Genomic DNA, 12509 nt, shown 5'->3' with positions numbered 1-12509 from the left:
GGTAGGCATCTATGGCTGGAGGTATTGCTTGGTTCTTGGATCCATTGTAGGGTCTCCTGCCCTGGCAAGCTTTCTCCTGGTGAAGGCAAACCAGAGACCGCTAAACACTGGTTAGGCTATCCGAGAAGGAAGTCCAAGCTTATGGCATTATCCTGTCTCTTGCCATTTTAAACATGAGAACAGGTCACAGGTCAGTGTTGTCAGGGGTAGCCAAAACTCCATCCAGGGTCCCATCTCCAAAGTCTCATGGTTGGCACTGAACATGTTTTTTTGCCTTTATGCTACATACAGACTGTGAATAGGTAGGAGTTTGTCTTTTTACCAAGTTTCAGGTGAGGCCACCTGGAGGAAAAGGCAGAGCATAAGTTGTTGTCCTTTCTTTAAAAGGGTTTAAATCAGGTGTTTAGGTAGAAGCAAAAAGTCAGTTTAGTGAGAAAGAGACAAGGGTCACAGCCACCTGATGGCTTTCAGTTAGCTGCTCCACCCCCCCCCCCAGTGCTGGGGTCCCTGGGTACATTGACCCTGGTGGTCTGAGCAGGGGACAGAATGCAGGCAATGATTTTTCTGATGTCCCCAAAGCTGCAGGGCTTTCCTTAAGACCTAGCACCAGCGGATTCACCTCAGGTCCGGTGGCATCCGAGGCAAAGCACCATGATAACTAGCATCTGAAGGTCTAGCCAGAGCAGGCTGAATACCGGCTAGGAAGGCAGTTTGGGGTGGGATGGACAGAGCATCCCGCGTCCTTTTAGCCCCTTAGGTCTGCACAGACAGAGACACTACCTGGACTGTATACTCTATCAAGTGGACGAGGAAACCACAGGCTAAAAGTGGGAGAATCAGACTGAGTCATCTGTTAAAGTCTTCGTGCTCTAGCATAAGGATATACCCAGGAGCCTGGAGAAAGCAGGACAGGATGAGCGTGCAGGCTTTTGTGCCCCACGTTTCCCCCTTCTATAAAGGGAAACACAAACCGTCTCATCTGGGTGTGGAGAACTTGGTTAGGCTATCCCGTGTGAAGCGAGGCTAGTGGTCGTCACACAGGGGAGCCACTGTGGAAGTTTCCCACAACAGCAGTCAAGGATGCTGTAGAGCCACCCCTTTGACAATTGGTCTGGAGCACCATTTGTGATGAACCTAGCCAGGCCTGTGGCTACTCACAGTGCTCCAAGACTTGCCTTTTTGAAATTCTTCAAAAAGCTAAACAATAGGATTAGGTTGAAGGTAGGCACTGGGGGAGTTTTACTTCAGGAGGCCGGGGACAGCAGAGGGAAGGAGGACACAGTCACACCATGCCGTCTTGGCACCCTGGGTCTGGAAATTAGTAGTTGCTCAATGCATAGAACTTGCCTCCTTAGATGGCCTTGTGGTCCAGCATGTTGGCTCATACACTTGAGGTAGGAGACAGTGTTAATTCCCAGGTTAGAAAACAGGCTGGATCTGAGTCAAATGGATTCACCCCTAGCCAATCCCAAACCCCACCCTTGCCCCTTCAGGCCACACAGAGCTCTGGACAGCTTTGGCGTGGGTGGTGAAGCTAGTTGGACTCATTGCAGGCCCTGGGGCCTTCTTGCTCACATCTGAGTCTAGGCTGGCCATTCTCACTTGCTCTTCTTGGGAGATGGAGCTGCTCAACTTGGCCTCCAGTGGTTTAATCAGAAGGGGTTTTGGGGTTTGTAGAGGCACAGAATGGGGGCATTGTGTGGTCCAGCAGGAGTTTGACTTCAGAGCTGGAGGCCCACGTTTGTGTTTGGACGACGGTGCGCAACTTCATTTTCTAGGGTGGGTGTGGAGGAGAGCTCAAGCCCTGAGGAGAATATGAGGAAGTTTGTCTTGGCACCTCAGAATAAGAACTCGCTGACAAAGTCTGGCCCGTGAACAGCCTCTTTGAACCTAGAGTTTCTTTACTATTGATTCAGTAGACCTGTGTGCACACAGCCCACCCCTCTTCCTCTCCAGCCCTTCCCTACCCAAGGATGTAAAATGAAAGGCTCACAAACCTGGGGACTTGCAGTTAGTTCACCTTCTGTTTGTTTGCTTTTGTTTTTTTTGTTCTGTTTTAGTGTTTTGTTTTTGTTTTTGTTTTTTTTTTTTCCAAGACAGTATTTCTCTGTGTAACTAGCTCTGTATGTAGACCATGCTGGCCTTGAACTCAGAGATCTGCCTGCCTCCGCTGGGATTAAAGGCATGCAATACCACCATCCAGCCTGAAAACTTTACATCTTTACTTTGTAGTTTTCTGTTTAAAGAGACAGCACAGCCAAGTCCCCATCTCCCCTGGTTTCCATCCCCAGCTCCTCCCACTTGCTACTGAGATGGGTCTTGAGGAGTCCTCTCAAAATACAGGTGTACGATGGAGCTAGCCTTCCGCAGCTAGCCAGCCTCTGCCCTTCCTTCCAGATCCTCCCATGGTCTCTTCATGGCTGGCAGTTGGGCTGAGTGCCAGCCATCTCTCATTTGTCCCGTGTGTGGGATCACACTGTCCTGTCACCTGTCTGCTCCCCTCTGCCCCCTCCCAGGCCTGAGAGCCAGGCACTTAGTGAGTTCTCTGTCCATGTCTGTCTGTCTGAAGGAAGTCTCCAGGGATGAGGGCAATAACGCAGCCCATCTACACAGGAAGGACTGCAGGGGCTGTTCTGGAGTGTGGCAGTGACAGCCATTTGGGGGAAGGATCTCATTAGGGTGACCAGCATGCAGTCTGATCTTGGGGACAAAGGGCTCTGTATGAAATCCATTTCCGTCCTTACACCCCATCCCACGGATTCACAGAATAGTCCTCTAGTGCGACCAATGGCCTTCTCCAGACTCCCAGTTGCTGGCTTATACCTCAGACTCTAGTCTGCCAAGCCACTAATTGCCAGAACTTCAGTGCCAAGACACCACTGAGCACTTTGGGAAGATGGGGCGGGCAGGTTCCAGGCACTCACTCTTCCTGCTAGCCTCTGCTCTGCCTAAGGCACTGCTGGATGGTGAACACACACACGCACGCACGCACGCACACGCACGCACCCTCGAATGCACGCTCGCATGCACGCACGCACGCACGCACGAGCACACATACACACACAGAGAGGTAGTGTGGCCCTGAAATCCCAGCTGCTTCGGATCCTGAGGCGGGAGGACTGCAAGTTCAAGGCCAGCATGAGCAACCTGAGACTGTCTCAGAAGAAAAAGTATGGTGGGGAATATAGTTTGGCAGTTGAGTCCTTGGCCATATACTAGGTTCAGTCTAAAAGACAAAAGTTCCATTCCCCACAGATGCATAGGGGATGGAGCATCTTTGGTTGCCTGGCAACAGGTGATTTCTCCTATGACCCTCATCCCATTTTTCCATCATGGACCCAGACAGTGATGCCCAGTAGTTTGCAGAGTCCTGAGGCCCTGGAGGAACCTGGTCTGGAGGTTTCTGGGAAGGGTCTCTCTGAGATCTCACACGCTATCCTACACTTCCCCTAACTGGAGATCTCTCTCAGAGCTCCATCCTGGCTACTGCACTGCCCACAGAACTCTCCGTGAACTGGATTATTACATAAGATATCAGTACAAGGTTCCACCACCCCCCTCCCTTCCCAGAGCCTTCACTCCCAAAAGTCCAGAAGACACCAACAGCCTGGGCAAGTGCTTTACGGACAAGAGTGACCTCAGAGTGACTTTGAGCTGACACAGGAATGTCCCAGAAGGCATGTAGGATAACCCAGGCGTGTCCTAAGGGTGTTTTCCCTGGGTTAACACAGCAGTGAGACTCCCCTGCAGACCTCTCTGGAGTTGCCGTATTAAGGGGTAGCACACACCCCAGCCCAGGTGCGGTAAAGGACAAGCTCAGAATACCCATGCTTCTGGCACCTGAAGGGCAGAATCCGGGCCAGCTGGTGATCGAACAGTCAGTGCTGAACCAGGCATGGTCCCCTCTGGTTTTCCTTTCTCTGCTTCACTATAGGACTCCAACAAAGGTGGTCCTGCTCCTCTGGGCTGGGGGACTGAGACACGGAACTTTTGGTTGGGAAGTCCCATGAGGGACATTCACGGGGCTCCTATTACCTTTCTATGAAGCTGGTAATTCCCCTGCCTAGGACTTCTTTGGGGACAGAAATAAGTGTGGTGCCTTGGAAGTGACCTCTTGTGGTGCTTAATGGTGTGGCCATGTGGGGTTTCATGTCCACCAGCCCCCAGTGGGTGCTCTTCTGGGAGACTAGGTCCTGGAAGTCCCTGAGCAGTTCATGAACGGGCCTTTGCTGGATGTCTCTTGATTCTTCCCTTGGAGATTCTAGGGGGTTCATCTCGGACAGCTTGCCTAAAAAGTAGCTCTAACTCTGGCAGTAGAAAACCCTGTGTCAGCATAGAGGGGGTCTGAGGCAGGGCCATTCATCAGCCAGAGCCGCACACAATGTGTGTGGCACTCTGTCTGGTCTTGGAGATGTGCCTTCCTGCCTGGGTCCCCATGTGTACTGACTGCGTTGGGAATCATGCAGTGTCCCAAGGACACACTGAGGCTCACAGGGGTCATAAGGCAAGAAGGTGACCTGATTCCCATGCTAGTAACTCCCAAGCATGTTCTGCCACTTCTCTGAGGCTTCTTGTGAATCCCAGACTCTGTCCCCAATGCTACCAGAGACTGCCTAATGATTCTCAAGTGGCCTTGTATTGCCAGCAGGGGCTCCACCCATTGCCCTTTGAGGCCTAGGGTTACATTTCTCTCTGCTCCTAGCTCATGTTGGCTTGGCTTGGCCAGGGGCCCTCAAATTCTTGTTCATTACTGACCAAGATGTGTTTGCCCAGCCCTCTTAATCCTTGCCACTCATGGTCTAACCTCTCCGACCTTAGAGGGACCTCATCTCTGGTGCTACACTGAGACCGGTTTGGCATTTTTTTTTTTTTTTTTTTTTTTTTTTTTCCCCGAACTTTTTTTTTTTTTTTTTTTTTAACATGTTCTCCTGCCTGCTCGGCCACTCTGGGACGAACGATGTGTAAAGCACAGGCTGTGTGTCCTCACAGCGCCCCAGGGACTCCCCAGCCATTTGGGAAGGAGGAGAAGAGATACCGGTTCATTAAACAGCTGTTTGTTCAGCTTAAGCCCTGCTGCTTGCTGGGAGCAGGCCTCACAATGTCCTTGGCATCGTGCACACGTCCATGAACACACAGAGGTAGAGCTTCAGACAACTTGGTTTTGAGGCTGGTGGTAAATAGCAGAGTCTGCTCCACAGTCTGCTATTGATCACCAGGCGGCCCTTGCTACAGTTTTGTTTTTCTGAATTCCTGGGGCAGGCAGGTGGGACAGGAAGAAACAGTACCAGCCAGGCTGCCAGCCGGTGGTATGACCCTGGGCTGCACCCACCTCTGTAGGAGACTTTCACTGGGAGGAAATTCTCCCCTCCTCTAATCCCCGCAGTGGGCTGTGTGAAGGAGCGAAGTCATTAGATTTGGGGGGAAGCGATTGTGAATGTGTCCTGGATTAAAGAACTGACGTTTCTGGATGCCCACTTCATACCAGGAACCACCAAGCTCAGCCAATCCTAGAAAAGATTTGATTTTTGCATCCAAAGGACATTTGGCAGTGTCAGCAGGCAATTGTAATTGTCACAGCTTGAGGGGGTGGCTTAACCAGGGTCAGGGATATTTCTGGACATCATAAGATGCTCAGCGGTCTAAATGTCATAGTGCTAAAACAAACTGGTGAATCAATTTTTTCATGGTCCTGGAGAGTCAGGCCCTGTAGGGACAGACAGATGTGCCACTTGGATGCAGAGGGGGCACGAAGGCCGTATACATACGAGCCTTGAGACTGAGGTCCTGGGAGCTGTCGTTGGCTCTATCCCCACACCCATCACATGGTGAGTTCTCCTCAACACCGCAGTTACTTTGTCCTTACTAACGCCTTTCAGAAAGAAACTAAGACTACATCATGGACATCATAAACTGCCAGAGGTGCAGAGCATAATGGGCGGGGCTGGGGAGGAGAACAAGGGCCCACAGATTGGCCATACCTGTATGTCGCCTTGGCTATACCCAAGTTTCCTGTTTGGGCTTTTTAATCTGTTTTTCTACCCTGAACGTCCTAAAAAAAAAAGACTATTTTTGTACAGAAGCTTATGGAAAGAAAAACAAACATATGGAAGGTTCTTTTGCTGGGCTGCCAAAGCCATTTAGGGACTGGGCCTACCTACCATTGGTCCTGTTAGGGGAATTAACTGTAGAAGGGCAATGCTCTACACCCCAATAGCTGATGAGTATAAGGAATGGTGGTAGCCTGTGATAGCCCAGCTGTCTGTGGTCCTGGTTATTGTACAGTTTTGGTCACTGAGAAACAGTGACCTGGATAGAACAGGCATCCTCACCCTCAGAGCATTTGATCCCCAGGCACGCCCCACAGTCTGCTGGGATATGTGTTCTCTCTCCACATTTGCATCTTCACCAAGATGAGGATGTCTCAGCCTGTGCGTGGTTAGCATCATGGGCCAGGTGGTCTTTGCTGTGGGGCTGTCCTGTGCAGTGTGGGATCTTTAGCAGTGTCCCTGGCCTCATCACAATGAATCCCAGTAGCACTCTGCTCATGGCAATCAACAGGGTCTTGAAATATTTGCAAAAGGGCCTCTTGGAGACACATCAATCCTAGTGGAGATTTTACTCATGTCCCTCACCTTTGGACTTCTGTCAGGCCTTGAGTTGGCTGAAGGCTTGCCAGAGGAAGGCTCTAAGGCTCCAAAGTGCAGGCTGGCAAATGCTTGAGGTATCAGGAGACTGTGCTATCTTTCAGCCCCTCTCATCCTGAGGTCTGGGGAAAGGAGAAAGGGTGTGAGGTGAGTGGGTGAATCAGGAGGTTTAGTGAGGGAACTGGAGGCTGCACTTGATCTCTTGTAGTTTCTGAAGGAGGAGAGGGCTGGTGGAGGCTGGCATTATGTTCTAGAAGCCGAGGAGGGCTGACCAAACTGAGCTAGACAGCAGTGTGTGACGGATGGGCAACTACAAAGGAAGCTTGCAGGTGTAATGATCAACCAGGGGGTACTGAAATACCTCTGGGTAGAGAGCCAAGAGGCATAAGGCAGGGGTACTAATGATGGCTGGGGCTCACAGGGGAGGGCTTGTCAGAACCCACCATGTGGGAAAGTTGAAGACCCCAGCTTCACCCTGAGCTCTGTGTTGAGCAGAGTCATGTCCAGGATCCCTGTGAACTGTGAAATTCTCCACTCTCAGCATGGAAGGTGGTGTTGCCAGAGCCCAGGGCTATTGGAAGGTCTCTCTAGGCTGTGTAGGCGAGGTGTCCCACGGCTAAGGTCTCGGGACTATGAACATGCTGAATTAGCAAGACTTTCAGACCATAGCTTTTCCTGCCTGCTGCCTCGGAGCTGGCAGAGGCCCAGGAATGTTCGCAGATATAAAACTGACTTTGTTTTTTGAAATGTTCTGGATCCCAGACCCCAAAGGCTGCATAAAGACATTCTTGTGAGGTGGTTATCTACTGGGAGAGAGAGAGTTCATGTTGGGGCCCCAGACCAGAACACCCCGTCCACCCACGGCATGCTTGGGTCTGTATTAGAGCAGCCTGCTCTTGTAGGCTAGCCTGTCGACGAGGGTCACAGGATTCCTGTGGGCTCGGGCAGCTGGTTCTCAGGAATTCTTGGAAACTTTAGCTCCCTTTGCTGCAGGCTACAGGGCCTCGAGCAGCTGGGGTTCTGAACTCATACTCTGCCTGTAGGCAGTTAGAAGGCCATATTCTGGGCCATGTTTGGCTTCCCCCTCTACCACAGGTCCTCTGTGTACCACCTGTGTTACGTCTGTTCTGTTTCCCAGCATCCCTTGAACCTTATCTATCCATGGCTGCTCTCGGTGGGCATTTACTCTTCCAACTTGACTGTGGCTCTAGAAGTATGTGTGTTTATCTGCCAGGTCTGTGGGCATCCATTTCGGCTCCCTCTTCTCCACAGGAACCCATTAGGCCAGAATTCCCAGCTCCTCTGAGCTCTGCACCTGTCTGTTTCTGTAGCCTTTCTTTCTTGGCCTGTGGGAATATATGTGCCCCAGTGCCAGCCAAGGAGACACCCATTGCCGCTCTCGCTTTCCCTTTTGGGGTCTGGCGCAGGAAGTGCCGTTCATGTTAGATTCCCTTTCCGCATTCCACGGAGTGCTCAGTGCCTGTCAGACCCTCAGCCTAGGTTTGTCCCTGTGTCCTGTGGAGTCTCCCTCTATGGTTAGGCAACCTGGAGTCCTGCCCGGAGCTGTATATAGCACCTGGGCATGGTGACATCGGGGGGCTTTTGGTTTCTTGATTGTTACTCTGAGGGGTGTCTGGCTTTGGTATCAGTAGAGGGGGGTCCTTCTAGAATTCATGAAGAAGTATTGGGGTGAGCGTGGTGGGTCTAGGTTAGATGTGGTGCCTACTGCTTTTTAGTTCTCCATCCACCTGCTTTGTTCGGTGTCGGTGTGACTGTGAACTGATTTCAGAAATAAATCTATAACCCAGTTCCACTAGAAAGCCTGGGAAAGGCTTGGTTGTGGGTGGGAGGAGTCTGGGGGGCAGTGGGGAGGCCTGGGGTGGCGTTTCTATGTGTTCCATTCATGTATTTGCCTTTTTCAAGAAAGTTCTCTCACTGGGAAATGCTTGACCTTCTGGCCTTTTTTCCCCTGGTAGGTCTGTGATAGCAGGGATATGTCCCGAGAGCTACAGGACGTGGACCTCGCTGAGGTGAAGCCTCTGGTGGAAAAAGGGGAGGTGAGTCAGTCCATCACGTGCTCATGGTGGGCACGCGCACACACACACATACACACACACACTTGTAGTTACATGGCATGCACACTCATGGTCATGAATACATTGTACATAACATGCACACGTGTGAGCAAGAGCATAGCATATAAACAAATGAACAGCAGAATGTGGGCGCGCACATGCACACACACACACATGCACACACGCACACAGCACACATACACACACATGCGCACACTCATGCACGTGCACACATGCACACACACATGCACACACGCACACAGCACACATACACACACATGCGCACACTCATGCACGTGCACACATGCACACACACATGCACACACGCACACAGCACACATACACACACATGCGCACACTCATGCACGTGCACACACGCACACACACGCACACACACACACACACACACACACGCTCGCGAAGAGGACAATCATTGGTCCCCTTTGTTTCTATCTGTATTTAGTGACTCTTGATGTTCCTGTCTGTTGCCACTGCAGCCTGTAGCCAGGCATCTGTTATTGTCTTAGAGTTTTCCAGCCCCTGCGGTCCCCTGCTCCTTGCTCTGTGTTTCCGGGCCTCCTGGGCACTTGGCACTGCTGAGCATCTTCTGTCATGGAGGCTCGTGGCTCTGCCCGTCGCCTGACATTCTGTTTACTTTCAGCCCTTAAGTCAGGCAGAAAATAAGTCAATAGCAATCCCCAACAGATGCTGACTGAGCCAGCGAGGCTCCAGATCCTCCCGAGCCACACTGGTCCTGGCTTCAGTGGAGTCAAGCCCTTCTACCTACTTTCCTGGGCCCTTCCTGTCACTGAAAGCTGTTGTTTGTGCTGAAATGCATTATGTGTAGATTGAGGAAAAGGCTTCCCGGGTTTCTGTTATCCTCTTCTCCCCACAAAAGACCGGACTTAAATACAGAACGCAACCACTGGCAGCCACGGGGAAACTGTAGCAGTGGCATGCTCCTGTTTGAGTTCAGGACTAGAGCACGTGGGTGTGTGTATGAGTTACATAGCCGCATGCTGTGTTCCCTCACCCGGCCTTGTTCTCTGCTCTTCCTCCACATCTTTTGGACAGCTGTCCTCAGAAGAGTCGAGCCCATGGGCCTGTTTCTCTATGGGACTGCTGTTTGCTGAGATGAAACAGTCTCTTTGCAAGTTCTAAGGGAAGCCAGTGGAGCAGAGTTTAGATTCAGGCAAAGGGAAGGACCGGGGATGTCTCTGACCCTGGAAACTAATCATGCCTCTGTCATTTCTCCGCAGACCTTCACCGGCCTCCTGCAAGAGTTCGATGTTCAGGCAAGTAGAGGGCGTGGCCTCCCTTTTAATCCACCTGTCTATCCACCTGTCCCTTCCTTTCTTCTTCGCATCGGCGTGAAATGGATTGCTGTCTAGATGTGGTGTCAGCAGAGAGAAGGAAGGGAACGGGCTCAGCCTATCCTCACACTTTGTAGCTGCCCCTTGAAGAAGCTGGTTTGGGTTCCAGCCAGGGAGGCGGGAACTGACCAGCCCCCGGGAAGACAGACAGACAGACAGACTGAGAGAACTAGGATGACTGTGGCAAGTTACAGGGGTCCCTCTTTGTCCAACGTTGGAGTATGTAGCCCGCTCAGAGCCAGCTGGCGGAAACGCGTGTTTCCAGCATTGCCTAAGCCATTTGTAGAGAGGGAGAAACACTGGTCTGTCCAATGCCCTGTGCCATCACCCCAAGCATGAGTCCTACGGAGGGTGGGATAGGGACCCCCGTTCCCCCGGTTCCCACCCACACATCCTGACTTCCGGCCCATGCCTGCAGAGGAGCCATCTGTGACATCTTCCAGGGTTTCTTGCTGCCATGTGTACTCATCCTTCCAGAGAGGTGGGGACTCTGGCCTTGACTCCAGGAGGAAAAGGAAAGATTAGGAACAAGGGCTAGAAGCTTGCTCATCTCCACCATGGGTCCTTATAAATTGTATGAAGGTATGAGGTGGGCATTTAAGGGTCTAGTATCCGTTTGGTTGCAGGCTACTGTGACCTCCAGGCTCCAGGGACTCACAGTGTGGGTCTGAGGCCATGGCTTCTGTCTGTCCTCCTCTGAGGACAAGAAAGATGTTTCTAAGATCATGGGTGGGAACATCAGGAGAAGCCCGTCTCCCCCCAAATGCATGGTAGTATGCATTCAGGATACATCCCACCAGAGACGGAAGAAAAGCAGACTGCTCACTGGCCTTGTGTGTAGAGGCAGGAGAGAGCCTGTGCAGGGGGTGGGGGCAGTAGCTTGGACGTAAAGGATGTAGGAGGGGTTTAGCGTATTGGAGGCCCACAGAGTACCGCCTGTCACTCCACCCTCACCCCTGCCTGATTAGATATGTCGTGTTTGACTCCTGTGATCTGGTCCATTGCCTTTCAGGAGGCTGAGGATTTGGGGACGCATTGGGTGAGCTGTGCCCACCACCAGGAACAAGAGCGGAGTTTTGATGGCCCTAGCTAGTCCCACCCACATTCTTGTTAAGGAGAGAGAAGGTTCTGGAGAGTGGCTGGCTCACCAGAGGCCACCCTGTGGTTGCTAAAGGAGGCAAGTCACTGCCTGTTCCCATCCTCAAGGTACCACCCCAGCCAGTACCCCATTTTACACCTCAACAATCAGGGAGGCGTCATGTCCATCTAGCTCAGATGGAGAACCGGAGGTGGACTGAAGTGGTAGCACAGGCCCAGGTTTGGCTACACTGGAGGAAATGCACATTTTTGGCTCACTGTTCCCAGGTATTGATTGAGCTTGTGTGTTTAGTTAGTCTCCTTGCTTTGTGTGCAATGTCCAGAACTCCACATCATCCATCTCTTTCTCTAGAACTCAGGGATGTGTGGGTACTGTGATGAGCTGGAAAATCCATCCTGAGGACTTCGGTTCATTTTGTTCAGCCCTGCTAGGTCCCTACTGGAGACACAGAGGGGCAGAGTAAGAGCAGAAGTTGTGTATTGGCAGTGGCTAAGATCATGACACATCTGATCTGTTTCACACCTGATTGTGTTTCTAATCACTGTGTCCTCTTGTTCCAGGGTAGTAAGAGCCATAAAACTGTCTCCTGGGGCCTTGGTTATTTCGTTGGCTTTTGTGGGCTCAGCAGAACTGTGACTGACAGTCCCTGGGGCCCACCTGTGTAGTCAGGGTTGAGCCTTGCAAGCCTCGCCCAGATAAGAGCCTGGTGACTTGCTTTCTTTGCTCTGTGGGCCTTCCTGCTCACTCAGTGCATGGTTGCTATAGTAATTATCTGTTCTCAGAGTGAAGGCTATGTGTGTTACTCAGTGGTGCAAGTAACAGTTGTCAACCCAGTCCCTCCTGCCTCAGTTTCCTCGTTTGTGATATGGAAAAGTCTAGATACCTTGTATTATAGAGAGAGTGCTGGGTCAAACAGAACACACCCCACGATATTGTGGGTCTCCTCTGACTTTCACTGTGGTAAAGTAACATAGAATAGGCATTATGTTTACCATTAAAGTGTGCAGTTTGGTGGCAGTAAATGCATAGATTTCAAGACTGTGTTCCCCTCTCTTAGGACCTTCCATCACCATTTCACACCTTCCTTTTTTTTTTTTTTTTTTTGGTTTTTTGATACAGGGTTTCTCTAGCTTTGGAGCCTGTCCTGGAACTGGCTCTGTAGACCAGGCCAGAGATCTTCCTGCCTCTGCCTCTCAAGTGCTGGGACTAAAGGCGTGCCTTGCAACGCCTGGCTCTATTTCACCTTCTATGAATGAGTTTGTTTCTAAGCACCCTGTGTAAGTAGGGCTACATAGCAGCTGTATTTTGGTGACTTGAT

At 51.3% G+C, this 12509-nt stretch overlaps 1 protein-coding gene across 1 annotated transcript in view; it reads left to right on the top strand.

Annotated features, from left to right (window-relative positions):
- Positions 1–12509, top strand: part of LOC127214496 (protein NDRG1-like) — a 37956-nt gene that overhangs the window by 1974 nt on the left and 23473 nt on the right. The window contains 2 exon segments of the mRNA XM_051174891.1: positions 8621–8701; positions 9979–10014. Of these exon segments, the coding sequence (XP_051030848.1) occupies positions 8639–8701; positions 9979–10014 (99 nt within the window). The 5' untranslated portion in view covers positions 8621–8638.

Source organism: Phodopus roborovskii, unplaced genomic scaffold, assembly GCF_943737965.1.
Source record: "Phodopus roborovskii unplaced genomic scaffold, PHOROB, whole genome shotgun sequence".
Lineage (NCBI taxonomy): Eukaryota > Metazoa > Chordata > Mammalia > Rodentia > Cricetidae > Phodopus > Phodopus roborovskii.
The sequence above is the reverse complement of the archived record's forward strand: the minus strand, read 5'-3'. Positions and strand labels throughout refer to the sequence as shown.